An 18,856-nucleotide genomic window follows, 5' to 3' on the forward strand; every position below is an offset into this window, starting at 1 on the left:
CGGGATGGTTGCGCAGTTGGCTAGCGCGTAGAGAGTTCGAGCCTCTCTCACCCCACATTTCTTTTATTTCGACTTACCTTTTACTAACTGTTCCTCTCTCTCTCTCTCTCCGAAAGCCAATATACTTATTACGCCTTTTTGAGTACTGGTGTCATGGTGTGAAAGCCCAACAAATAACAATAAGCCTTTGTACTGGACCTTTACATCAAAGTTGTGTGTTGGCCTTAGGTTGTGTTTTCCTCAGATCACTTAGTATCTCCTTTTTTGTTGAGCACTTTTTGATTTCTAGAAGCAATTTATATGCTCGACTAAGTGTAGCCTAGGAGTCTTCTCTGTTTTCTACTGTAGTTTTGTAAAATTTACTTATTCTCCCTACTGGCAAGAATATTCTTCCAACTTTTGCTTTAAGGAGATCATCACTACTTGATGAGAAGTAAATTGGGTTCATGAGATGAGAGTGCTCCAGAAGGCAGCAAGGATTGTTTTATCAACAGCCAGCCTAAAATGAAAATGAAAATATTGGGGTAGAGGGATCCTCCTTCCCAGTTACTACAGTCTACACTCGATTCACTCCCTTCTTATGGATACCAAGCATTTCCCCCCAGTTTGTTACCAGTTACCACCCTTGTGAGTTGTTTCTCTCCCATTCCCCAACCAAAGACAAAAGAGTCTGATTGCCCTGAGAAATGGAAAATCCGGGGGCCGGCCCGAGACCCGAGTAAATCTCAGTTTGGAGATCGGGTCGAGCTTGCCCGAATTGGATGCCTTAACTGTAAGAGTTGAGCCGGTAAAAAAGGATGATAACAAAACAAAACGCTCTGCCCCTGCCGGTTGTGTGGGGGGTGGGGGCCGTGGGGCGGCTCTTGCTAAATCACGGCCATCTTTTGAGGTGGGGCCAGCTCAATAATTGCAAACGATCCCTTTAACTTAAGCCAAAGTGCCAAACATCAACGGTGCCAAATGCCAAGGCCTGTCTCAGTGGGTAGGTGGCCTACACTCTAGACACCCATGACCCATCATACAACACGTGGCAACTCGATTGCCTATGGACCGTTAAACACCCATGACCCAACATAGAACACCTGGCAACTCGATCGCCTCTGGATGGCTGGACCCATGTTCTGGCGACCTGGGCGATGCTTGAAGGAAGCTTCACGGGAGGGATGTAATTATGTGAATGAGTAAATCGTAATACTGTCACTGCGATGGTTAGTTACGGCCCCTTCGCAGTTTGCAGCAATAGAAACCAATTACATTCAGGGATCGATAGAATCATATAACAGAGGGTTCGACTATGATACGAAAAAGATATGATATCTGAAAATTTTATGACCACTCAACTGAAATCCTAAATGCGATACTCAATTACATGTTATTTATTAAAATTCATGAATGAGTTTTGATTGATCAAAACTCTTCTTATACCGTATCTTTTCGGCATAATAGATTTTCCCTATATCAAAGTTTGCTCAAGGGGTTTACAGATAACAGACCTACAGTTATCACATGCTTGATGATCCCAGAGTCCCAGGTGACTTGGATAAACTGCTCAAGACTCAAGTCAAGAGTCAAGAGTCGGCACAAGCGGTCAGTCCGACCATTCCAGTGTGAATCGTACTCGAACGTGCCTCAGACTTGGGTAAATGGGTACAGACTAAACTAACCAAACCGAACCCAACGTTAGGCAGTTCGTTTAGTTTAATTTTTAACCATGGTTACTCAATTTGGTACATGCTTTTAATGTTCTATTTCTTCTCCTCTTTCTGCCTGTCCTCTCATTTCTTATTTTCTTTTCCGTCTCATCTGTGGTTCGGGGTCTTCCATGCCAGAAAAAGAGCTGCTGCTTTTAATAGGGTTCGAATGCTTCGATGGTCGTTATTGAATAAACTGGGTGTAAGTGTAACTGTAAACTGTCTATTTAGTTTTTGACTAAGTGGAAGTTAATGTTCTCTGTGTTTCTTTTTTTTTTTTTTGTAGTTTGAGGATTTAGCTGTAACCTCGACTGTTTTAGCTTTTAGGAGTAAAGGATGAGCAAATTGTTTATTGTTGTTTTCTTTTGATTGGGTAGAGAGAGAGAAGGCTCTAGTTCGATTAGAAGTTGGGTTCTGTTTATGTTCTGATTGGATTGAAAATTTTTGATGGGCAATAAGAATAGCAAGAGAAAATCAAAGAGAGTAACAGTGGCAATAGCAAAAGCATCACCAACCGGAGAAACAGCAGAAGTGCAATCTCAGGCTCCCAGAAAACGAGGTCGACCTCGGAAAATCGTTGAGAGGACCGTGAGCCAGGAGGAAAAAGGACCAAAACAAGAGGAAGAAGCAGTAGCCATCGAGGAGGGTGTTTCGAAGAGACTGAAAAGCAAAGCCGAGGGAGAAGAAGAAGAAGAAGAGCTTCAGCAGCAGGATAAGAGAGCAATTGGATCCTCATCTTCAATATCTTTAGATGGTTCTGCGAAAGGACAACCTGATGCAAGCAAGTCAAAGGAACCTCCGAGGAGCCGAGGAAGAAGGAAAAGCCAGCCTCGCAAGAGCGGCTAATGAACTTAAAATTCTGCGGACAGAGAAAGATGGTTATTCGCTATGGCTGTAGTTGTATTTCTCCGACATAATTTAATATCTTATAATATGAAAAGTATATATATGTGTGTGTATAGTGTAAGCAACAAAAAATCTGTTACTATTGCATTTGTTTTCTTAAAAAAGAAACAAAAAATCTGTGGCTTCTATTCCAAGTCCCAACCTCTTCTCTGACTTGAATTTTTTAGCTTAATAAGTAGCATATTTGAAATTTTGAATTACTGTTCATGGAGAGGCCTAGAACATCAACGTGCCGCTTTGCTAATAAATTGATGTAATATTGGTCCGAGATGTAGGGCTAGAGTCTGAAGTGCAGTGTCAACTGATTGTAATCTGAGCAATCAATCAATGAATTTTGCCTTTCTATCACTAAAAATAACAATAAAAAAAGAATAACAAATTAAAAATAGCATCATCGACTTCAACTGTGTATGTGTTTGATTCCACATCACATAAGCGTTGATGTTTATTGCATATAAAATTATTATTTTATTTTATCATTTATTAAATAAATGTTAAAATATTAAAACACTTTGACTTGTATATGAAGCATTTGAGAAAATATCAAATTCATGATTCCTACTTGATCATTTTTTTAAATGAAATAATGATGTAACACACTTTAGCTGAGGTGAAAAACAACTTTATAGAGCATTATTTAAAATACTAATAAAAACATCCAATCAAATAGAAAAAGCCAAAACTTTTTGAAGTAGGCATTTTTAAGATAAGCATTTATCTAAAAAAACACCTATCAGAAAAGTTGGTGATACGTCAGCTCGCGGGTAGATTTGGCATTAAGTGGTTTCAACTTTCATGGGATTCGATGGAGGTTCCATTTTGAATTAGCACTCTTCCCAAACAGAGACTTGGCCACTGCCCAATGTTTGATTTTATATAAGCCGCTCGCAAGTTACAAACTTATAACCCTCAGACTCAAAGCTGAGATCTCCAGTACTGGGGATGCAAAAAAAATCACGTTAAATTCTGATAGAAGTATGTCCCAATCCAATCCGGTTAGCTACTCGATTGATATATACCTATAGCATTGTTTCAAATTCAATATTTCTTACCAAAAAAGAAGATTCATCAAATTCAATATGTTTACATATCCAGATATCCGGTTCAAATATAATTTGATTAGAAATCAAAAAATCTGCAAAAAAACTTGGCTTAAATTAACAAAAAATATAATATAATCTGATCTGATTGGATTGGATCCTAGCGGATTGGACCAAACAAAGACCAAGTGTTCCGACCAATAAACAAAAAACCATGTCTTTTTTTATTTTTATTTTTTTAAACCATGTCTTCAAATCTTACTCGATCCAATTAAGACTAAACATATAACCACATCTAACTTGAACAAATGGGTTTAAATGTGATCCATTTGCAGCCTTACTTCGGTCTTCACTATAAAATTAGTTGGCCTCACACTTGTTCTCTTATTAACAAGTGCATAGACATGGGAAGAACGAAGAAAGCATATGCCTGGAGTCTTGAGACAACCAATAAGAAACTACTTAAACTTGACAAAAAGAAAAGTAATTGAGTACATACCATGGTCATAGCCCTTTAAGTGAAAACTTCCAACTTCTTTTTTGCCCTTTTGGTGACCCATTGTCCCGTCAGCCAGCTCCTTCCACCTTCATCAATTTGATGCCTTGAAACGTGGATTTTTTTTTTTTTGGTGAAAAACCAGGATGAGCTACAAAACACGGGGGAGTAGCTCGACCCCACTGATTGGCAGGTACATCTTCTACTAGAAATTGCAGCATGAGCAAGGCTATCAAACAGGCTGATCTTACTAATCACATTTAACCAACACCAATTTGGAGTCCAAGACCCGAGCATCAAGGTGTAAATCATTCTACAGTTATGGAAAAGCCTTAAAAGCATGGAAAATGAAACACTGGCCAAGAAAATTATCATCATAAATTAAGAAACCTCAATGACATGTTTACAACGTTTCCAGTCAACGGGGTATGACCTTTTTGTACAGTACTATTCATTCAAGTATCAGTGTGATACGAAGTACAAGAAGACAATCTCTTGCCAAAGATGTCAGTGGCTTGGTCTGTGGTGTCGCTCCTTCCTGTGTCGAGATTGATTGGGATCAAAACCCCCATCCTCTGCGCCATAGAGGGCCCAGGATGGTGTTGCAGCAACATAGTCGTTGCTGCTAAATGGCTTTTCTGAAGCTACCTGCATTTCCAATGTTGATAAAATTCATCAGCTCAATTGTCCAGAGAACAAGCCCAAGAATGGATAGATGTGAATTACTACTGACCAAATCATGGAACTTCTCATAATCTATCCATGTGAACCATTGGCCATTGATCTTAAACTTTTCAACCTTTGCCAAAAGAACACAGCAGGAGTGGACATGTTCACAGGCAACTTCATACTCCCCATTACTCTTTGAAGCTAAGGCCTCTGAGAAGGCTTTTACATCAGTATGCCAAGGAACATTCTCCATTGTCAACTTCGATGTGGCAGACCTGTCAAATAGTTTCTAGTGTTGAAGGTAAACCAAACAGAAAATGACCAGGATAGTAGGTAGCCAACAAATGTGAAAGATAACTTACGAGCCACAGTAGGTTACACCCTTTATTTCAATAAAATCAGGTTTCCCAATGTTGATTAACTTTGAGTAAGCATCTATATCTTCTATGTTCCAACCTTTAACCAATGTCAAACGGAAAACAGTTCTCTGTTCCTTTTCTTGGAGAGCTTTCAGTGAATCCTAGCAACATTTTTATATAACCACATATAAGTCAAGCTATCATTGAACTCAAACACCTGGTTCGTAGTTTAGTTTTAAGAAGTTGAAAGGAGACACTAAGAGGAGGAAGTCAAATGTATCCCAGTGGCTGTCATAAATGCAGATATGCAAATAGTAGGACCACAGAGAAAAGGTTAAAAAGATTCTTCTACCAAGTATTACTGTCTTGATTCTGTAAGCACTTACAATGAAACGTTCCCAAAAGTCCCCAAAGAGTGGCCTATCAATTGCCTTCAAACTGTCCTTTGTGGCAGCATCTACACTTACATATAGCTGCAATTATGTCAAAGAAAGTCATGATTTACAATTTCCAGATAAGATCACTTAATTTAACTATGTCAAAGGATGAAAACAACTTTGCAAACCTGAGTGACAGGTTTCAGCATCCCAATCCTCTCAGGAAACTGAGCATTTGTTACAAGAAAGGTAGAAATCCGTCTCCTGTGAAGCTCATCTACAAGAATGTTTATCTCTGGGTACATGATTGGTTCACCAACAAGTGACAAGGCACAATGCTTAGGCAAGAGACCTTCTGATAGACGTTCCAATGTTACTCCTGCATAAAACAGATATTTGTATCAATCCATCGACATGACTGCAACCATCCATCCAATGAAGCAATTTTTATTTCCCAGCATTTCCTATTCATTTATGAGAGAATATACTTGAACTAGGCTGGATTTAGAACCTAGCAACATAAATCAATGCAAGACAACACAACTCAAACATCTTATATGATGATCTTCATAATATTTACCACATGGAAGAATTTGCTAATCCTTCACCAGACAACCAACTACTTTATAAACTCTCTTTAAGCATCATATAAAAAGAGGATATTGCCTGTGTAATTAGAGCAGGGTAGTTGAGGTGGAATACATAATGTTGTATGACTGGAATGTATCAGTGCACATTGTTTCAATTAATATACAGGTGGTTAAATAAATTCTTGAACCTAATTCACAAACTGATAAGGCTCTACTAATGGACCTAAAATTAGCAGCAAATGGACCCATGATTACTGGACCCCAAGTCCCAGCTGTTCCATTTATGCATGTACTCAGGACTCAAGGCACATGGATTTTCCAAGCAAGAGAGACAGAGAGTATGTACTTGGAGAGAGAACTGGATCAATAACCCAGGATTTTGTTGAGTAGTTTTTCATTTTATTTTCTTTATTGGTCCTATTGATCAAAAAAAAAATCTTTATCAGTTCTTTTTCCACCAATTTCTAATTAGGGTAAATGATAAAGTTGTTATTTTTCCTCATTAGAATAGGAAAGACATTATTTTCTCTCTCGGAGATAAAACTAGAACCAATGGTTGCTTTAGGAATTACCAATTGGATAATTGACGCACGAATGCTTCTTTTTGGTACATTAAGTTGAACTGGTGGAATTAAATGATTACATGAATCAAGTTTACCATTTGAAGAATAGAGATAGATCTTACCCTTCTTTGTTAAATTTTTGCTCTTCTAATTTCCTTTGCTCATATTGTATGTTGAGACCAATGAATCTGTTGGTAATTTGACACTCTACTATCTAATTCCCCTATTTATCATTGAAGCCATGCACAAAGTTTTACTAAGATTTAAATCACTTTTACAAGACCAATCATCTCCATGGTTTGACTCCAAACTATGTCATGGTTATCTCCAAACATCAACCAAACCTACCAGGGACTCCTTTCATTTGTTTTATCATTTTGGAATGCTGATCTATGGCACCATTTATAATCTCCAGAGGATCATCCATTTTCCACTGCCAGCTCTTCCCAACAGGATTTGTGTGATGCCTCCAACAGAAAACACATTTATTGGCACAAGCCAAACTGGGGGTTGCCTCCATGCACCTGCTTCATTGACAAGTTAGATAAACTTTTAAATATAAACCATTGCATAGAATATAATGAACAAAGAGAATAACAGATTACTGATAGTTGTCAAGGCATCTAGGCAATAAGGAACAGTGCAGTGCCTAGTCACCTAGGCAAATAAGAATTTTATAAAATAAAATAAAATAAAAAAACTAATGGGTTAGCTCACTGATTTCATATATCATTCAGCATGCATATTAATTGAAAAAATAGCAGTTCTCTTCATTAAGAACATTAAATTTACTCTCAGACAATGGATGGAACTGCTGTTTTATTTAATGTAAGAGAAAGAAAGAGTAGAAAATACAAAAGGAAGAAACCTCTTTATTCTTCATTTTTTTCCTTCTTTTTCTCTTGTTAAAACCCTTGGACTTTCAAAGTTCAATAGTAAAATCTTAAAATTAAGTACAAGTGATATATATATATAGTATATAATAGAATGTATTGACATGCATAATAATAATATGCAGCCATAAGGTTCCCATCTTGAGATTTGTATCACCTCAACAGTCACCTTGTTGCCATAAGCCAAGGCATTGAGGTTAACTTGCCCAACTAAGGGTACCTAGTGACGGCTTCAAAAATATGAAATGACATTAAAAATTAATAAATATCACAGTAAAACTCCTTCAAGGAAGAAGGCTCAAACTTTCTAAAAAAACAAAGGCTATTACAACCAAATGAATTAGCTATTTTATACTAATAAGCTGAGATTGATCAAAATCAGCATCATTCTTACATCCAAAGCCAATAAAATATGTGTACACTTTATCATTGGCATATGAATAAGGATTTCCATTTTTCTAACAGCAGTAATTAGTACCATATACCATAGATATTCTATAGCCAAATCAAATAATACATGGTTTGATCACTAATACTAATGTGTTACACAATATAACGATATTTCTACACATTTAAGATGTTTGGCACATATGTAAAGTCCTACCAGAAGTAAAACATGAGGAAGATGAGCAGGATGCAACCAACTCAAACCTTCAGAAGCTCAGTTATATATATAGATAAAGGGGTAAAGGTGAGCAGATCCATAGGAAAACCATCAAATGGTGAAGCACAACCATGAACATTATAAAAACTTATGAGCATAATAACACAGGTAATTACTTGCAAACAAACTCGATCTATGAGCGTCCAAGACATGTTCTTTGTTTTCTTTTTTTCCTTTCCTTTCTTTTTTTGTTTTTTATTGGTGTATCCTTTTTTTTTGGATGAGTGGAGGAGGGAGGATCTTAGGATAAATACAATCACCTATGACTCTCTATGCCATAAAATGAATGCTTGTAGCAACCTCCACGACCACGAAGTTGTGACTTGGTCCATCTACAAATCTTAACACCACTATGTGAACCTATAATTTTATATCCCTGCATAGATGATGTTATACAGGTAAAATTTAGTCCATAAACTTATTGAAGAAGGTAAATGAAATGACTGAGCAACAAAATAATAGATTTGCATGTACATGGTCAAATTAAATGTACAATATATAAAGTATGGATGTAAAATCAACGCAAAGCTTGACAGGGTAAGGACAATATGGTATTTAAGACTCATAGTCATAGATGAAATAGTTGCCAAGGCATCTGGACAGTTCTAGGAAATAGTGGAGCACCAAGATGCCAAGTTGCCTAGGCAATAGAAAATCGAACATCATATGCCTATTACAAAAACGAAGAAAATTGAACACAACTTACATTAGCAAATGGAGAAACAAAAGAGTTACTATCATCTGACCTAAGTTCTACTACTGTTAGTGATTTTGTTCTGTAACAGAAAGTAATTTCTCGTCTTACTATTTGAGGTGAATCAGACTTTTAGTGTTTTAGCAATTTATACTTTTAAATGATTTCAGTAAATGGTGAAGAGTTAGACAACGTAATGGCATCTCATTAGATAAGTGCAGTTTGATTTGATACCTTGCGCATTATTCAAATAATATGGTGAAGCACTGATTCGTCATAGATTTGAAGAACGTATATATGCATCAGCAATTGTCCTAGAATCTCTTTGAAATTAGTCAGTTTTGGAAAATTAACAGAATTTGGTCTCGTCCCCCATAGAAGCCATAACGTCGAATAATCTAAATCTCCTAACAACTCTAACTTGAACATTTAACTTAGATGATTTCATTTGAGGGGAGGATTGATACCTGCTTCTCTAAGCTCATTCTAATTACTGGAGTGACCATTTCCTTTTTTCCATTCACCTCTCCATTGGCCACGGCCGATGTTGACGATTTTCTTGGAGGAGCTTTACCAGCAATGTCCTCCAGATCAACGATAACAGATTCTGGACCATTCTCTTCAATATAATCATATTCGGAATCGTCGACACTCTCCACCTCACTTTCTGTAAATAATGCAGTGCCTGGAGGTTTTCCATTCTCCAACAAACCCCCCTTCAACACTCTTACCAACTTCCAACTCCAAGCACCAAAAACAGCGTCCAGATCTCCTGCGTCAACATCACCTTCGCACACAGGTAAAACCTCCGAGGCTCCAAGCGCTCTCATCCGCTTCGAGAAATCCTTTGCAACAGCATTAAAAGTCTCACCATATGATTGGCTTCCAACTCCGAACACCGCAAACTTACAGTCAGAGAGCAGCAATGATCCGACTCTGAAATCGTCGGCGCTCTCGGCAAGCCAATTCGCAAGAAAGTTGGAGTTGGGAGGAGGCTTTCCATCTTCCCAAGTTGAGGCGACTATTAAAACTAGGGTTTCCTTCGAGAGATCTTCAGGCTCGTAATCTTTCGGATCGACAAGGTCGAATGGGATGCTGTTCGAGTTGAGGATATCAAAGAGACGATGAGCTAGGGTTTTAGAGGTTCCAGTCTGAGAAACGAAGAAGAGCTTTCCCCTGCGGCACGATATATCAAGGTTTGGATTACGACTCCGAGATGAAAGTCTCTGGCTTCTGAGGCGACGGTACTTCCAAATGCAGTAGAAGGTCGAAGCCGAAACAAGCGCAAGGAGAGCGAATCGAGCAGAAAGTGGCGATGAGGATTTACCCATCATTTCTGCTCGCATCAAACAGCAAAAGAGGCACCTCAGATCTCAGGAGTGGAAACTCCCTTCATTAATTCTTTCTCCCGCGAGGCCGCGACGTCTGAGCGTTGTAGTTGTTCTCTGCGAGTGTGAACGAAGCACACAAGGCCATTTGGAGTTGGAGCGGCGGGCTTTATATTTTGAGTTGGAGCGTTGTAGTCTAGTGACTCGTACTTTAATTAGCAGTCTGGTGTCGGTTCGGCTTTTTTATTTTATTATTAAATATATAAAAACTTCTCCTGTAATTTTTCTTTAGCAAAAACCTCTCTTAAACTTTTAAACATCTACACAAAAACCTCCCTTCGATCAGTAATTTAGAAGAAAAACGGATAAAAATACGAAGTTGCCCTGATTAATTGTCAGGGAGTTAATAAAATATTTCAAAATATAGAAATTGCCCCTACTTTCCTTTCCCTCTGGCAATAGAAGGGAACAACATAAAATCCTTCCCCCGATCTTCTTCCCCATTGTCTCCACTCTCTTCCATTGAATCGATTGACTTGGAGCAATGGAAAGGCACCATTAATCTTCTTCGCATTCATTTAAGCTGTGTTTGAGAATGATACAAATGGAATGTAAATCCGGATTCAGGGTGAATTTGCATTGTGATTCACTTTTGCATGTATTTGACAAATGGCAATATTATAATTATACATTGATAAATGATAGACCAATGCATATTTATATTGATAATAAGATATAAAAGTACATTAATAAAAAAGAGGTAAATTTGCATTCAAGTGATGTTTTGATAAAAAAGACATATACTTTATTGAAATTTATATTTGTATCCATTAAGAGTCTGTTTGATAAGAAGATAAATTTGTTAGTACAAAACTAACCCAATTTTACAGTTTACATGAACTATTTTATACTCTACATGTTTGCATTCACACTTATTTGCATTGTTCCAAATACAGCCTTAAAGAATTTAGTATTATGGTCCTCTCATCTTGTGAGGATTTCACTACTGATAGACTCGCCGCCATGTTTTTGTTGCAGATGCATTTGCCGCTTTGGACCAAGCTGGGATTTCGTGGGCTTGAGCCAGAAGTCACGGCTCCTCTATACCTTTCAGAGACGTGGACTGCAATGGAGGGCTTATTTGCATCAGGATAAACAAGGGCAATCGGGGTGGGCAACTTGTCTACAAAGAAGCTAGAGCGCTTGACAAAATATGCAAAGGTACCACCTGCTGTGAACCAGGTTGAATGCCACCCTGTTTGGCAGCAACCTCTACTGCACAACTTGTGCAAATCAATGGGTGTTCATCTCTCAGTAAATTTCTGACTGGTTAATTTGGAGTTGGATAGTGTGTCTGGTATAATTGACTGGCTTCATAGAAAATCCTCGCATGTATCGTTGGCCTAATAGCATTGCCCAACGATTCCTAAGGGATCAAAAGCAAGCAAATTTACTCAAGAAAGGTACGAAAAGTCAATTCATGAGGAAATTTTTTCCTAGATTTATTATTAAAGTTTCAATTGTGTAACCAGAAGATAAAAGAAATGCTTGATTCATGATAAAGAGGGCCTTTTCTAAGAAGTACAACACCTTCATCAGAACATCATTCTGTGATGCAAATATGGTTCTCTAGCTTCTTTATAGAGAAGACTTCTTCTCTCGCTGCCACCGTGAAGAAGATGATTAGTCCCTTCGATTGCTCTAACTTAATCGATTCGATGGAAGAGTGGGGACAGTGGGAATGAAGAAGAGAGAAAGAGAGAGAGAATGAGAGAAGAAGGTTCATCTTTTGTAACTTAGGTCACCGGCACCCTATTTATTGATTCCTATTTTGAATCATTCCGTAATTTGTTAAATGGATTTGGTAGACGGGTTCGGGCATTTTGAGAAAACGAAGCTAGGGATTAGAGTTGATAGGGGAAATGGTAGGGTTTCTCTCAATATATCAATAAGTTGAAGTGATCATCAATCATAGGCCGTTGGTCCCGTAGCTCAGTTGGTTAGAGCGTTGGTCTTATGAGCCGAAGGTCGCGAGTTCGAGCCTCGCCGAGACCAATTTTAATGCGGATCAATGTCTTTCCAATCAGTTTTTGCATAAATTCGTATTTGTTTTTCAAAACAGTAAAATGCATTTCCAGTCATGTAGGAGCTCAGTACCTGACTGAAGGCCTCTTTAAACACCAATAAAATAAAACTCTAAAAACTGATTCTTTCTTTACACCAAAATAGCTCTTTCTTTGTAGAAATCAATCTTTGATCCTAGCTTTGCACCTTTTTTGTCCGGTTGCAACCATTAGACGTAGGAAGCTAAGCATACAAAGCAAGCCTTTGTTTTTAAACTTTAAGTGTTTATTTTTTCTGTTTTTTAACCTGTTTTAGCAAAAGCGAAATAAAAATACTCTTAATTTCATATTGGAGAAGAAAACAAGAGTTTGTGAAAAATTGAGTTCCAAAGAACCCGTTTTTAACAAAACCAGTGAGGACGATGAACAAAGCTGGTTATTTTTTACCCAATTTTGATATAGGCAATGGATAATCCTATATAAATTTGTCAGTTACCTGTACATCGTATGGTAAGTTGATTTATGACAAACCGTATCCTATACAGGTGCCTGAAAGAATCAATTAATAGCATTATTATTAAAAGATTTTGATATAGGCATTTTTCGAATGTTTTATTTTTTATTTTTATTCCATATCATTTTAAATAATCCTTTCTCCTAAAATTTCTCCTAAACTACCTCCCCACTATCCCCCACTTTTTCCAAAATTATCTCTAATTCCTATTTATCTTCTAAATTATCTCTAACTCTTATTTATCTCCAAAATTATCTCTAATTTAGTAGAGAGTTTTCTCATAAATTATCTCTAATTCCTATTTATCATCTTCCCTACTTATTATTTATATCTATATAAAGAAAGTTTTGATTAAAAAATTTAAGAATTATTTAAATATTCTAACAAAATTATATAACATCTTTAAAATATTTGTTAAAAACACAAAAATAATTTTATATTTTTACAAAATATAGAACTTATGTACTAACAATTTAAATTATGCCATTCCTGATTCTCAATTTAAATGTTTTTCAAATATTTTATAGATTATTTAAATATTTATCATAACTAGATTTTAAATAGTTAAAATAACAGAATTATGTAATAAATTAAAAAAGTTTCTTCAAAGTAGAAAAATAATTATAACATAATATTAAAATTAATAATAATTTAATATATTACCAAATTAATAATGAAATTATGTAATAATGGTATAAATTGTGATTTTATGGATAATTAAATTCAATAAATAATTAATATTTTAAAGTTTAAATACTTTACATATTATTTAAGTATTTAAATAACTAAATATTTTAAATAACAAAAAATTAATATAACTAGATTTTAAATAGTTAAAAAATATATGTAATAAATTAAAAAAACTGAAAAGTAGAAAAATAATTATAACATAATATTAATACTAATAATAATTTAATATTTTTACATAATATTATAAATAACTAATTTCACTTATATCAAGTAATAATTCAAGAAAATAACCTTCAAAAAATAATATTTATTAATAATAATTTTAAACTCCTAATCTGTATTTATTATATAATTATATATACTAATAACATTTATTGTATTTCAGTAATTATTTATTGTTTTTTGCCATAAATGTATTTTCAATGATTATGTATAAATTTATTTTGTTTTTTTATTTAACAGAAAAAATTCAATAATTATTGGATATTAAACTACTATTATTGAATTTTTAAATTTAATTTATTGTACTTATTGTATTTATTGTATTTTTGTTATAACTTATTGACTAATTAATATTTATTAGAGATTAAACTATTATTTGAGATTATACTATGTATTGACTAAGTTAAAATATTTTTAGTAATTATTGTATTTTTTCATTGTCAATATATTTTCAATAATTGTGTATTTTCGCTTTAAATTTTCAATAATTATTGGAGATTAAACTATTGTTATTTATGGGAAATAAGACTATTAATTTAGTTAAAATTATGAGTGTTCACAAGTTGTTTTGTGAAAATCAACCCACTCAAGTTGTATTGGTTTGGGCCGGTTTTCACCAAAGGTCAGTCGGTTCAAAAGATTTAAACTTAAAAATTTAATTTAATTTTAAAAATTATAGTATAATTATTAAAATAAATAAATTTAAAAAATAGATTTATGAAATAAAGCATTTTAGACTGTGAAATATGAGAAATTTCTCACTTTTCCATATTAAAAATTATATTGAAAATATAAAATATTAATATATATCCATGGTTAGGGCATTCGATTTTGGTCAGTTTACAAATGACCAAAGTGAAACTAATCCAACTTGGTCGAACTGAAATTAATTGTTGTTACTTTTGTATTATAAAAAATTTATTAAAAATAGTATATAAAATATGAATAATTATTAATTATTTAAAAAGTAAAAAATATAAAACAATTGTATACTCTTATGTGTTTCTATTAGGGTCATTTACTAGAACACACCTTATAATTTTACATATTTACTTAAACCTACCTTATAGTTTTCATTTTACTAAAACATCCCATATATTTTACAACTTATTTACTTAATCAACCTTTCATTAAGGAGTGTTTGTTTTGCCATTAGGCCCATGTTTTTTATTCCAAAAAAACCCTTAACACTTTTTTATATAGAAAACAAAATTGGCCAAATATAGCCAATAGAGTGGTTACCCATGTCTTATTAAGGTCAAAAATGGCATTTTAATTTTTATTTTCTTTTCATTAAATTTATTTAAATGAACATTAGAGTCAACACTATCATTTTCCACTATCAGCTAATGGAAGATTGATTAAATCTGTTGCAAATTATAAGTGGTGTTTTAGTAAAATGCTAAATATATGGTAGATTTTAGTAAATCCATGAAACTATAAGGGTATTTTAGTAAATGATTATTTCTAGTATTTATCTTTTACTTAATAAATCCTGTGCATCGTACGGGTCCCCGCTAATATATATTAAAATAAGGAAGTCTAGAAATTTTCTCCTTTTTCTCCTTTTTTATTTTTTAATTCCATGTAGTTTGAAACAACCAATGAGATGCACTTTCCCAATAACCTAAATAATCTCTTAAACTTCTCCTAAACTACCTCCCCCACTTTCTCTAAAATTATCTCTAATTCCTATTTATCTTATAAATTATCTCTAATTCCTATTTACCTCCAACATTATCTCTAATTTAGTAGAGAGTTTCTCTCCTAAATTATCCCTAATTCCTATTTATCCTCTCCCCTACTTTTTATCCATATCTATCTAAAGAAAGTTTGGATTAAAAAATTTAATAATTATTTAATTATTCTAAAAAATCATATAATAACTTTAAAATATTTATTAAACACACAAAAAATAATATTATACTTTTACAAAATATATCACGAAATTATGTACTAACAATCTAAATTGTTTTCCCAAATTATCAATTTAAATGTTTTTCAAATATTTAATAATATGTAATATCTTTAAATAAATAAAATTCAAATAATAAAAAATTTTAAATATTTTATAGATTATTTAAATATTTAAATGACTAAATATTTATCATAACTAGATTTTAAATAGTTAAAATAACAAAATTATGTAATAAAGTTAAAAATATTCTTTAAAGTGGAAAAATAATTATAAAATAACATTGAAATTAATAATAATTTAATATATTGCAAAATTAATAATGTAATTATGTAATAATAGTATAAATTATGATTTTAAGGATAATTAAATTCAATAAATAATTAATATTTTAAATTTTAAATATTTTACATATTATTTAGGAAAATTCCCGATAGGTACCCTGTACTTTAGGCCAGGTTCCAATTTAGTACCCGAACTTTAAATCATGACAATCAAATACCTGAACTTTCAGTTTGCGATAATTTAATACCCGGTGTTAAATTAACGTCAGTTAGAAGATAAAATATCCTAAATACCCCCAGCTATTTTGAATAATGTATGAATTACCGAATAAAATTACTAAAATATCCTCATCTATTTCGACCAGTGCAAGTGAGAACCCACTGTTCACGGTGACAGGATCTGTTCCTCACAAATGGGCGCCTCACAGGCACATCCACCATCCATTGGGAACATCTGTGAATATTTACTGATAAAAATGGGAGATGTTCTCAATGGATGGTAGGATGTGCGTGTGAGGAGCATGTCCAGTCTCCTGCTCACGCTTGCAGTTATTGAGATTCCGAAAACCAGCTCCCTCACACTGGTGGTGTCAAGCGAATGCGTCGCCGGAAAAGTTGATTTTCGGCGATCAAACACGACGCCGAAAAAAGTTGAAATCGATCCAGTACCGTTGTCGGAGAAGACGACTCCTGTCGTCCGTCGCTGGAACATTATTGTGCCCACTTTTTTACTCAACCGTTGCCGGAGAAGACGACTTGTTGTCAGCGCCGGAGTTTTCTATCATTTTCTATGTATTTTTTAACATCGACTTCTCCTTGATTTCTCTACAAGTGGGTTACTGAGATTTTAATGTAAGATGTTCTAGGGTTTTGATTTTTTTAGTGTTTTTCATTGCTTTAGCTGTGGACACGAACTGATCGCTCGTCAATCCATTGATCTCGTTGATAACCTTTGCGATTCTAATGATCCTTCTGTTTCTGGCGATTTCATTGCTCAGATTATTGAACGTCTTTCTTCTTCTGCTTTGTCTTGGAGCCGTCGACAAATCTACCCGATAAGGTTTTTCATTTCTTTTAGTAATTTCTGTTCTCATTCTGGTTAGATATCGAGTTCTTTACTTCTCCTCCATCCAGATTCGAACTTGAAGTTCAAAGTCTCCTAGTTTCGATCTTCTTTATTCTTCTTATTCAAGCTTTTCTGGACAAATTGGAGAAAATTTTGGCAGGCGCATAGATTTGTGCTTTCAATCTCCGTCCAACATTCTTTCCAGCCAAGTTTGTATTTGAATCCCAAGACCCGATGAATAATCACCTTGAACTAGAAACCTACTTGGGTTGATTTCTCATTCACCATCCAAGCTTTCTTGGAAACCAAAGGTACAAATGCTAAAACTAAGCCAAAAGTCAAGTGGGCAGTTAGACTAAGCTCCGCAGGGCCAAGCCTCCCACCAAATTCAACGATTGAAGGGAATCCACTACTGGATTTCGTGGAGGAGGATTTCCTATGTATCTTTGATGATCAAGAGCTTGCCCAAACGATGTATGACAAGTGCATCAGATACCGAGATCTGGTCACCAAGCACGACACCCTAGGTGGTTTTCTTTTCAATGTGGCACTCTTGAAGACGCTTCTCCGATCGGAGTTTCAATTGCACCTCAAACAAGTACTCCCCTCTCTTGTTACGATTTGATTTCTATACAAGACGACGCCAAATTTTAGTGTTTTTTAAGTTTACTAACTTGGCATTGAATTGTTGAGTCGTTATGCAGGGTCACTTCAACCCAAATTTCTTAAGAACAAGATGAAGAAAGAATTTCCACTTCCGATCTTTTGAAATTTCATAATCTGCCATTTTGGTGAAAAAAATCCATCTATAAAAGTTAGTTTTGGTATTTCGAAAATTTTAACCCGCACTTGATATCACATGAGTCTTCTAAGTGACGATAATTTAACGTTAGGTACTTAAGTTGTCACAAATTAAAAGTTCAGGTAATTTTGATTGTCACCATTTAAAGTTTGGGTACTAAATTGGCACTCGGCCTAAAGTACAAGGTACTTATAGGAAGTTCTCCTATTATTTAAATATTTAAATAACTAGATTTTAAATAGTTAAAATAACGAAATTATATAATAAATTTAAAAAAAATCTAAAAAATAGAAAATTAATTATAACATAATATTGAAAATAATAATAATTTAATATTTTTACATAATATTGTGAATAACTGATTTAACTTATATCAATTAATAATTCAAGAAAATTACTTTCAAAAAAACTAATATCTATTAATAATAATTTTAAACTCTTAATCTGTATTTATTATATAATTATATATACTAAAATTAATATTTATTTTATTTCAACAATTATTTATTATTTTTGTGATAAATGTATTTTCAATGATTATGTATAAATTTATTTTATTTTGTTATTTAACAGAAAACTTTCAATAATTATTGGAGATTTAACTATTATTATTGAATTTTTTAAATTTAATTTATTGTACTTATTGTATTTATTGCATTTTTGTTATAACTTATTGATTACTATTTATTAGAGATTAAATTATTATTTGATATTATAGTATTTATTGACTAAATTAATATATTTTTAGTTCTTATTATATTTTATAATTATTGTATTTTTTCATTATCAATATATTTTCAATAATTGTGTATTTTCGCTATAAATTTTTAACAACTATTGGAGATTAAACTATTGTTATTTATTAGTGATGAGATTATTAATTTAGTTGAAATTGTGAGTGTTCATGAGTTGGTTCGGTTCGATTGTAGGCTATTTGGCCAACCAAATTGACCTGGTCAGGTTGGGGAGTTGGTCAGCTGAAACCGACTAACCTTTTGTGAAAACTGACCCACTCAAGTTGTATCGGCTT

At 33.9% G+C, this 18,856-nt stretch overlaps 1 protein-coding gene, 1 long non-coding RNA gene and 1 other non-coding gene across 4 annotated transcripts; 2 read left to right on the forward strand and 1 right to left on the reverse strand.

The window, feature by feature from the left end:
- The first annotated feature begins 1,310 nt into the window (after positions 1–1,310).
- Positions 1,311–2,738, forward strand: LOC148877046 (uncharacterized). 2 transcript variants are annotated; one of them, XR_016110682.1, is made up of 2 exons: positions 1,311–1,893; positions 2,069–2,738. It is a non-coding gene; the product is annotated as an uncharacterized LOC148877046 (long non-coding RNA). The 2 variants fall into 2 exon arrangements; XR_016110683.1 differs by having other exon boundaries at positions 1,734–1,893; positions 1,978–2,738.
- Positions 2,739–4,489: 1,751 nt separating this feature from the next.
- LOC148877047 (flavodoxin family protein / radical SAM domain-containing protein) lies at positions 4,490–10,820 on the reverse strand. Its single transcript, XM_088980740.1, has 8 exons — positions 9,410–10,820; positions 8,509–8,624; positions 7,040–7,215; positions 5,727–5,917; positions 5,548–5,634; positions 5,165–5,322; positions 4,867–5,077; positions 4,490–4,781 (listed from the first exon to the last, which is right to left on the reverse strand). Exons 1-8 carry the CDS (start codon positions 10,286–10,288, stop codon positions 4,641–4,643), a joined length of 1,959 nt encoding a protein of 652 aa, XP_088836866.1. The 5' UTR covers positions 10,289–10,820; the 3' UTR covers positions 4,490–4,640.
- Positions 10,821–12,251: 1,431 nt separating this feature from the next.
- On the forward strand, positions 12,252–12,325 carry TRNAI-UAU (transfer RNA isoleucine (anticodon UAU)). Its single transcript has one exon. It is a non-coding gene; the product is annotated as a tRNA-Ile (tRNA).
- The last annotated feature ends 6,531 nt before the right edge of the window (positions 12,326–18,856 follow it).

The sequence above is a fragment of the Nelumbo lutea genome, chromosome 1, assembly GCF_056320005.1.
Source record: "Nelumbo lutea isolate HS-2025 chromosome 1, American lotus-T2T, whole genome shotgun sequence".
NCBI classification, from domain to species: domain Eukaryota; kingdom Viridiplantae; phylum Streptophyta; class Magnoliopsida; order Proteales; family Nelumbonaceae; genus Nelumbo; species Nelumbo lutea.

Bases quoted from the DNA above. Each gene is read 5' to 3' on its own strand.
- LOC148877047 (XM_088980740.1), bottom strand. From the start codon at position 10,288: ATGCGAGCAGAAATGATGGGTAAATCCTCATCGCCACTTTCTGCTCGA. The intron at 7,216-8,508 runs GTGATTGTATTT...TCAATGAAGCAG, and splicing joins TATGGCATAGAGAGTCATAG to GTGCATGGAGGCAACCCCCA. The intron at 5,323-5,547 runs GTAAGTGCTTAC...AAATGTTGCTAG, and splicing joins ACTTTTGGGAACGTTTCATT to GATTCACTGAAAGCTCTCCA.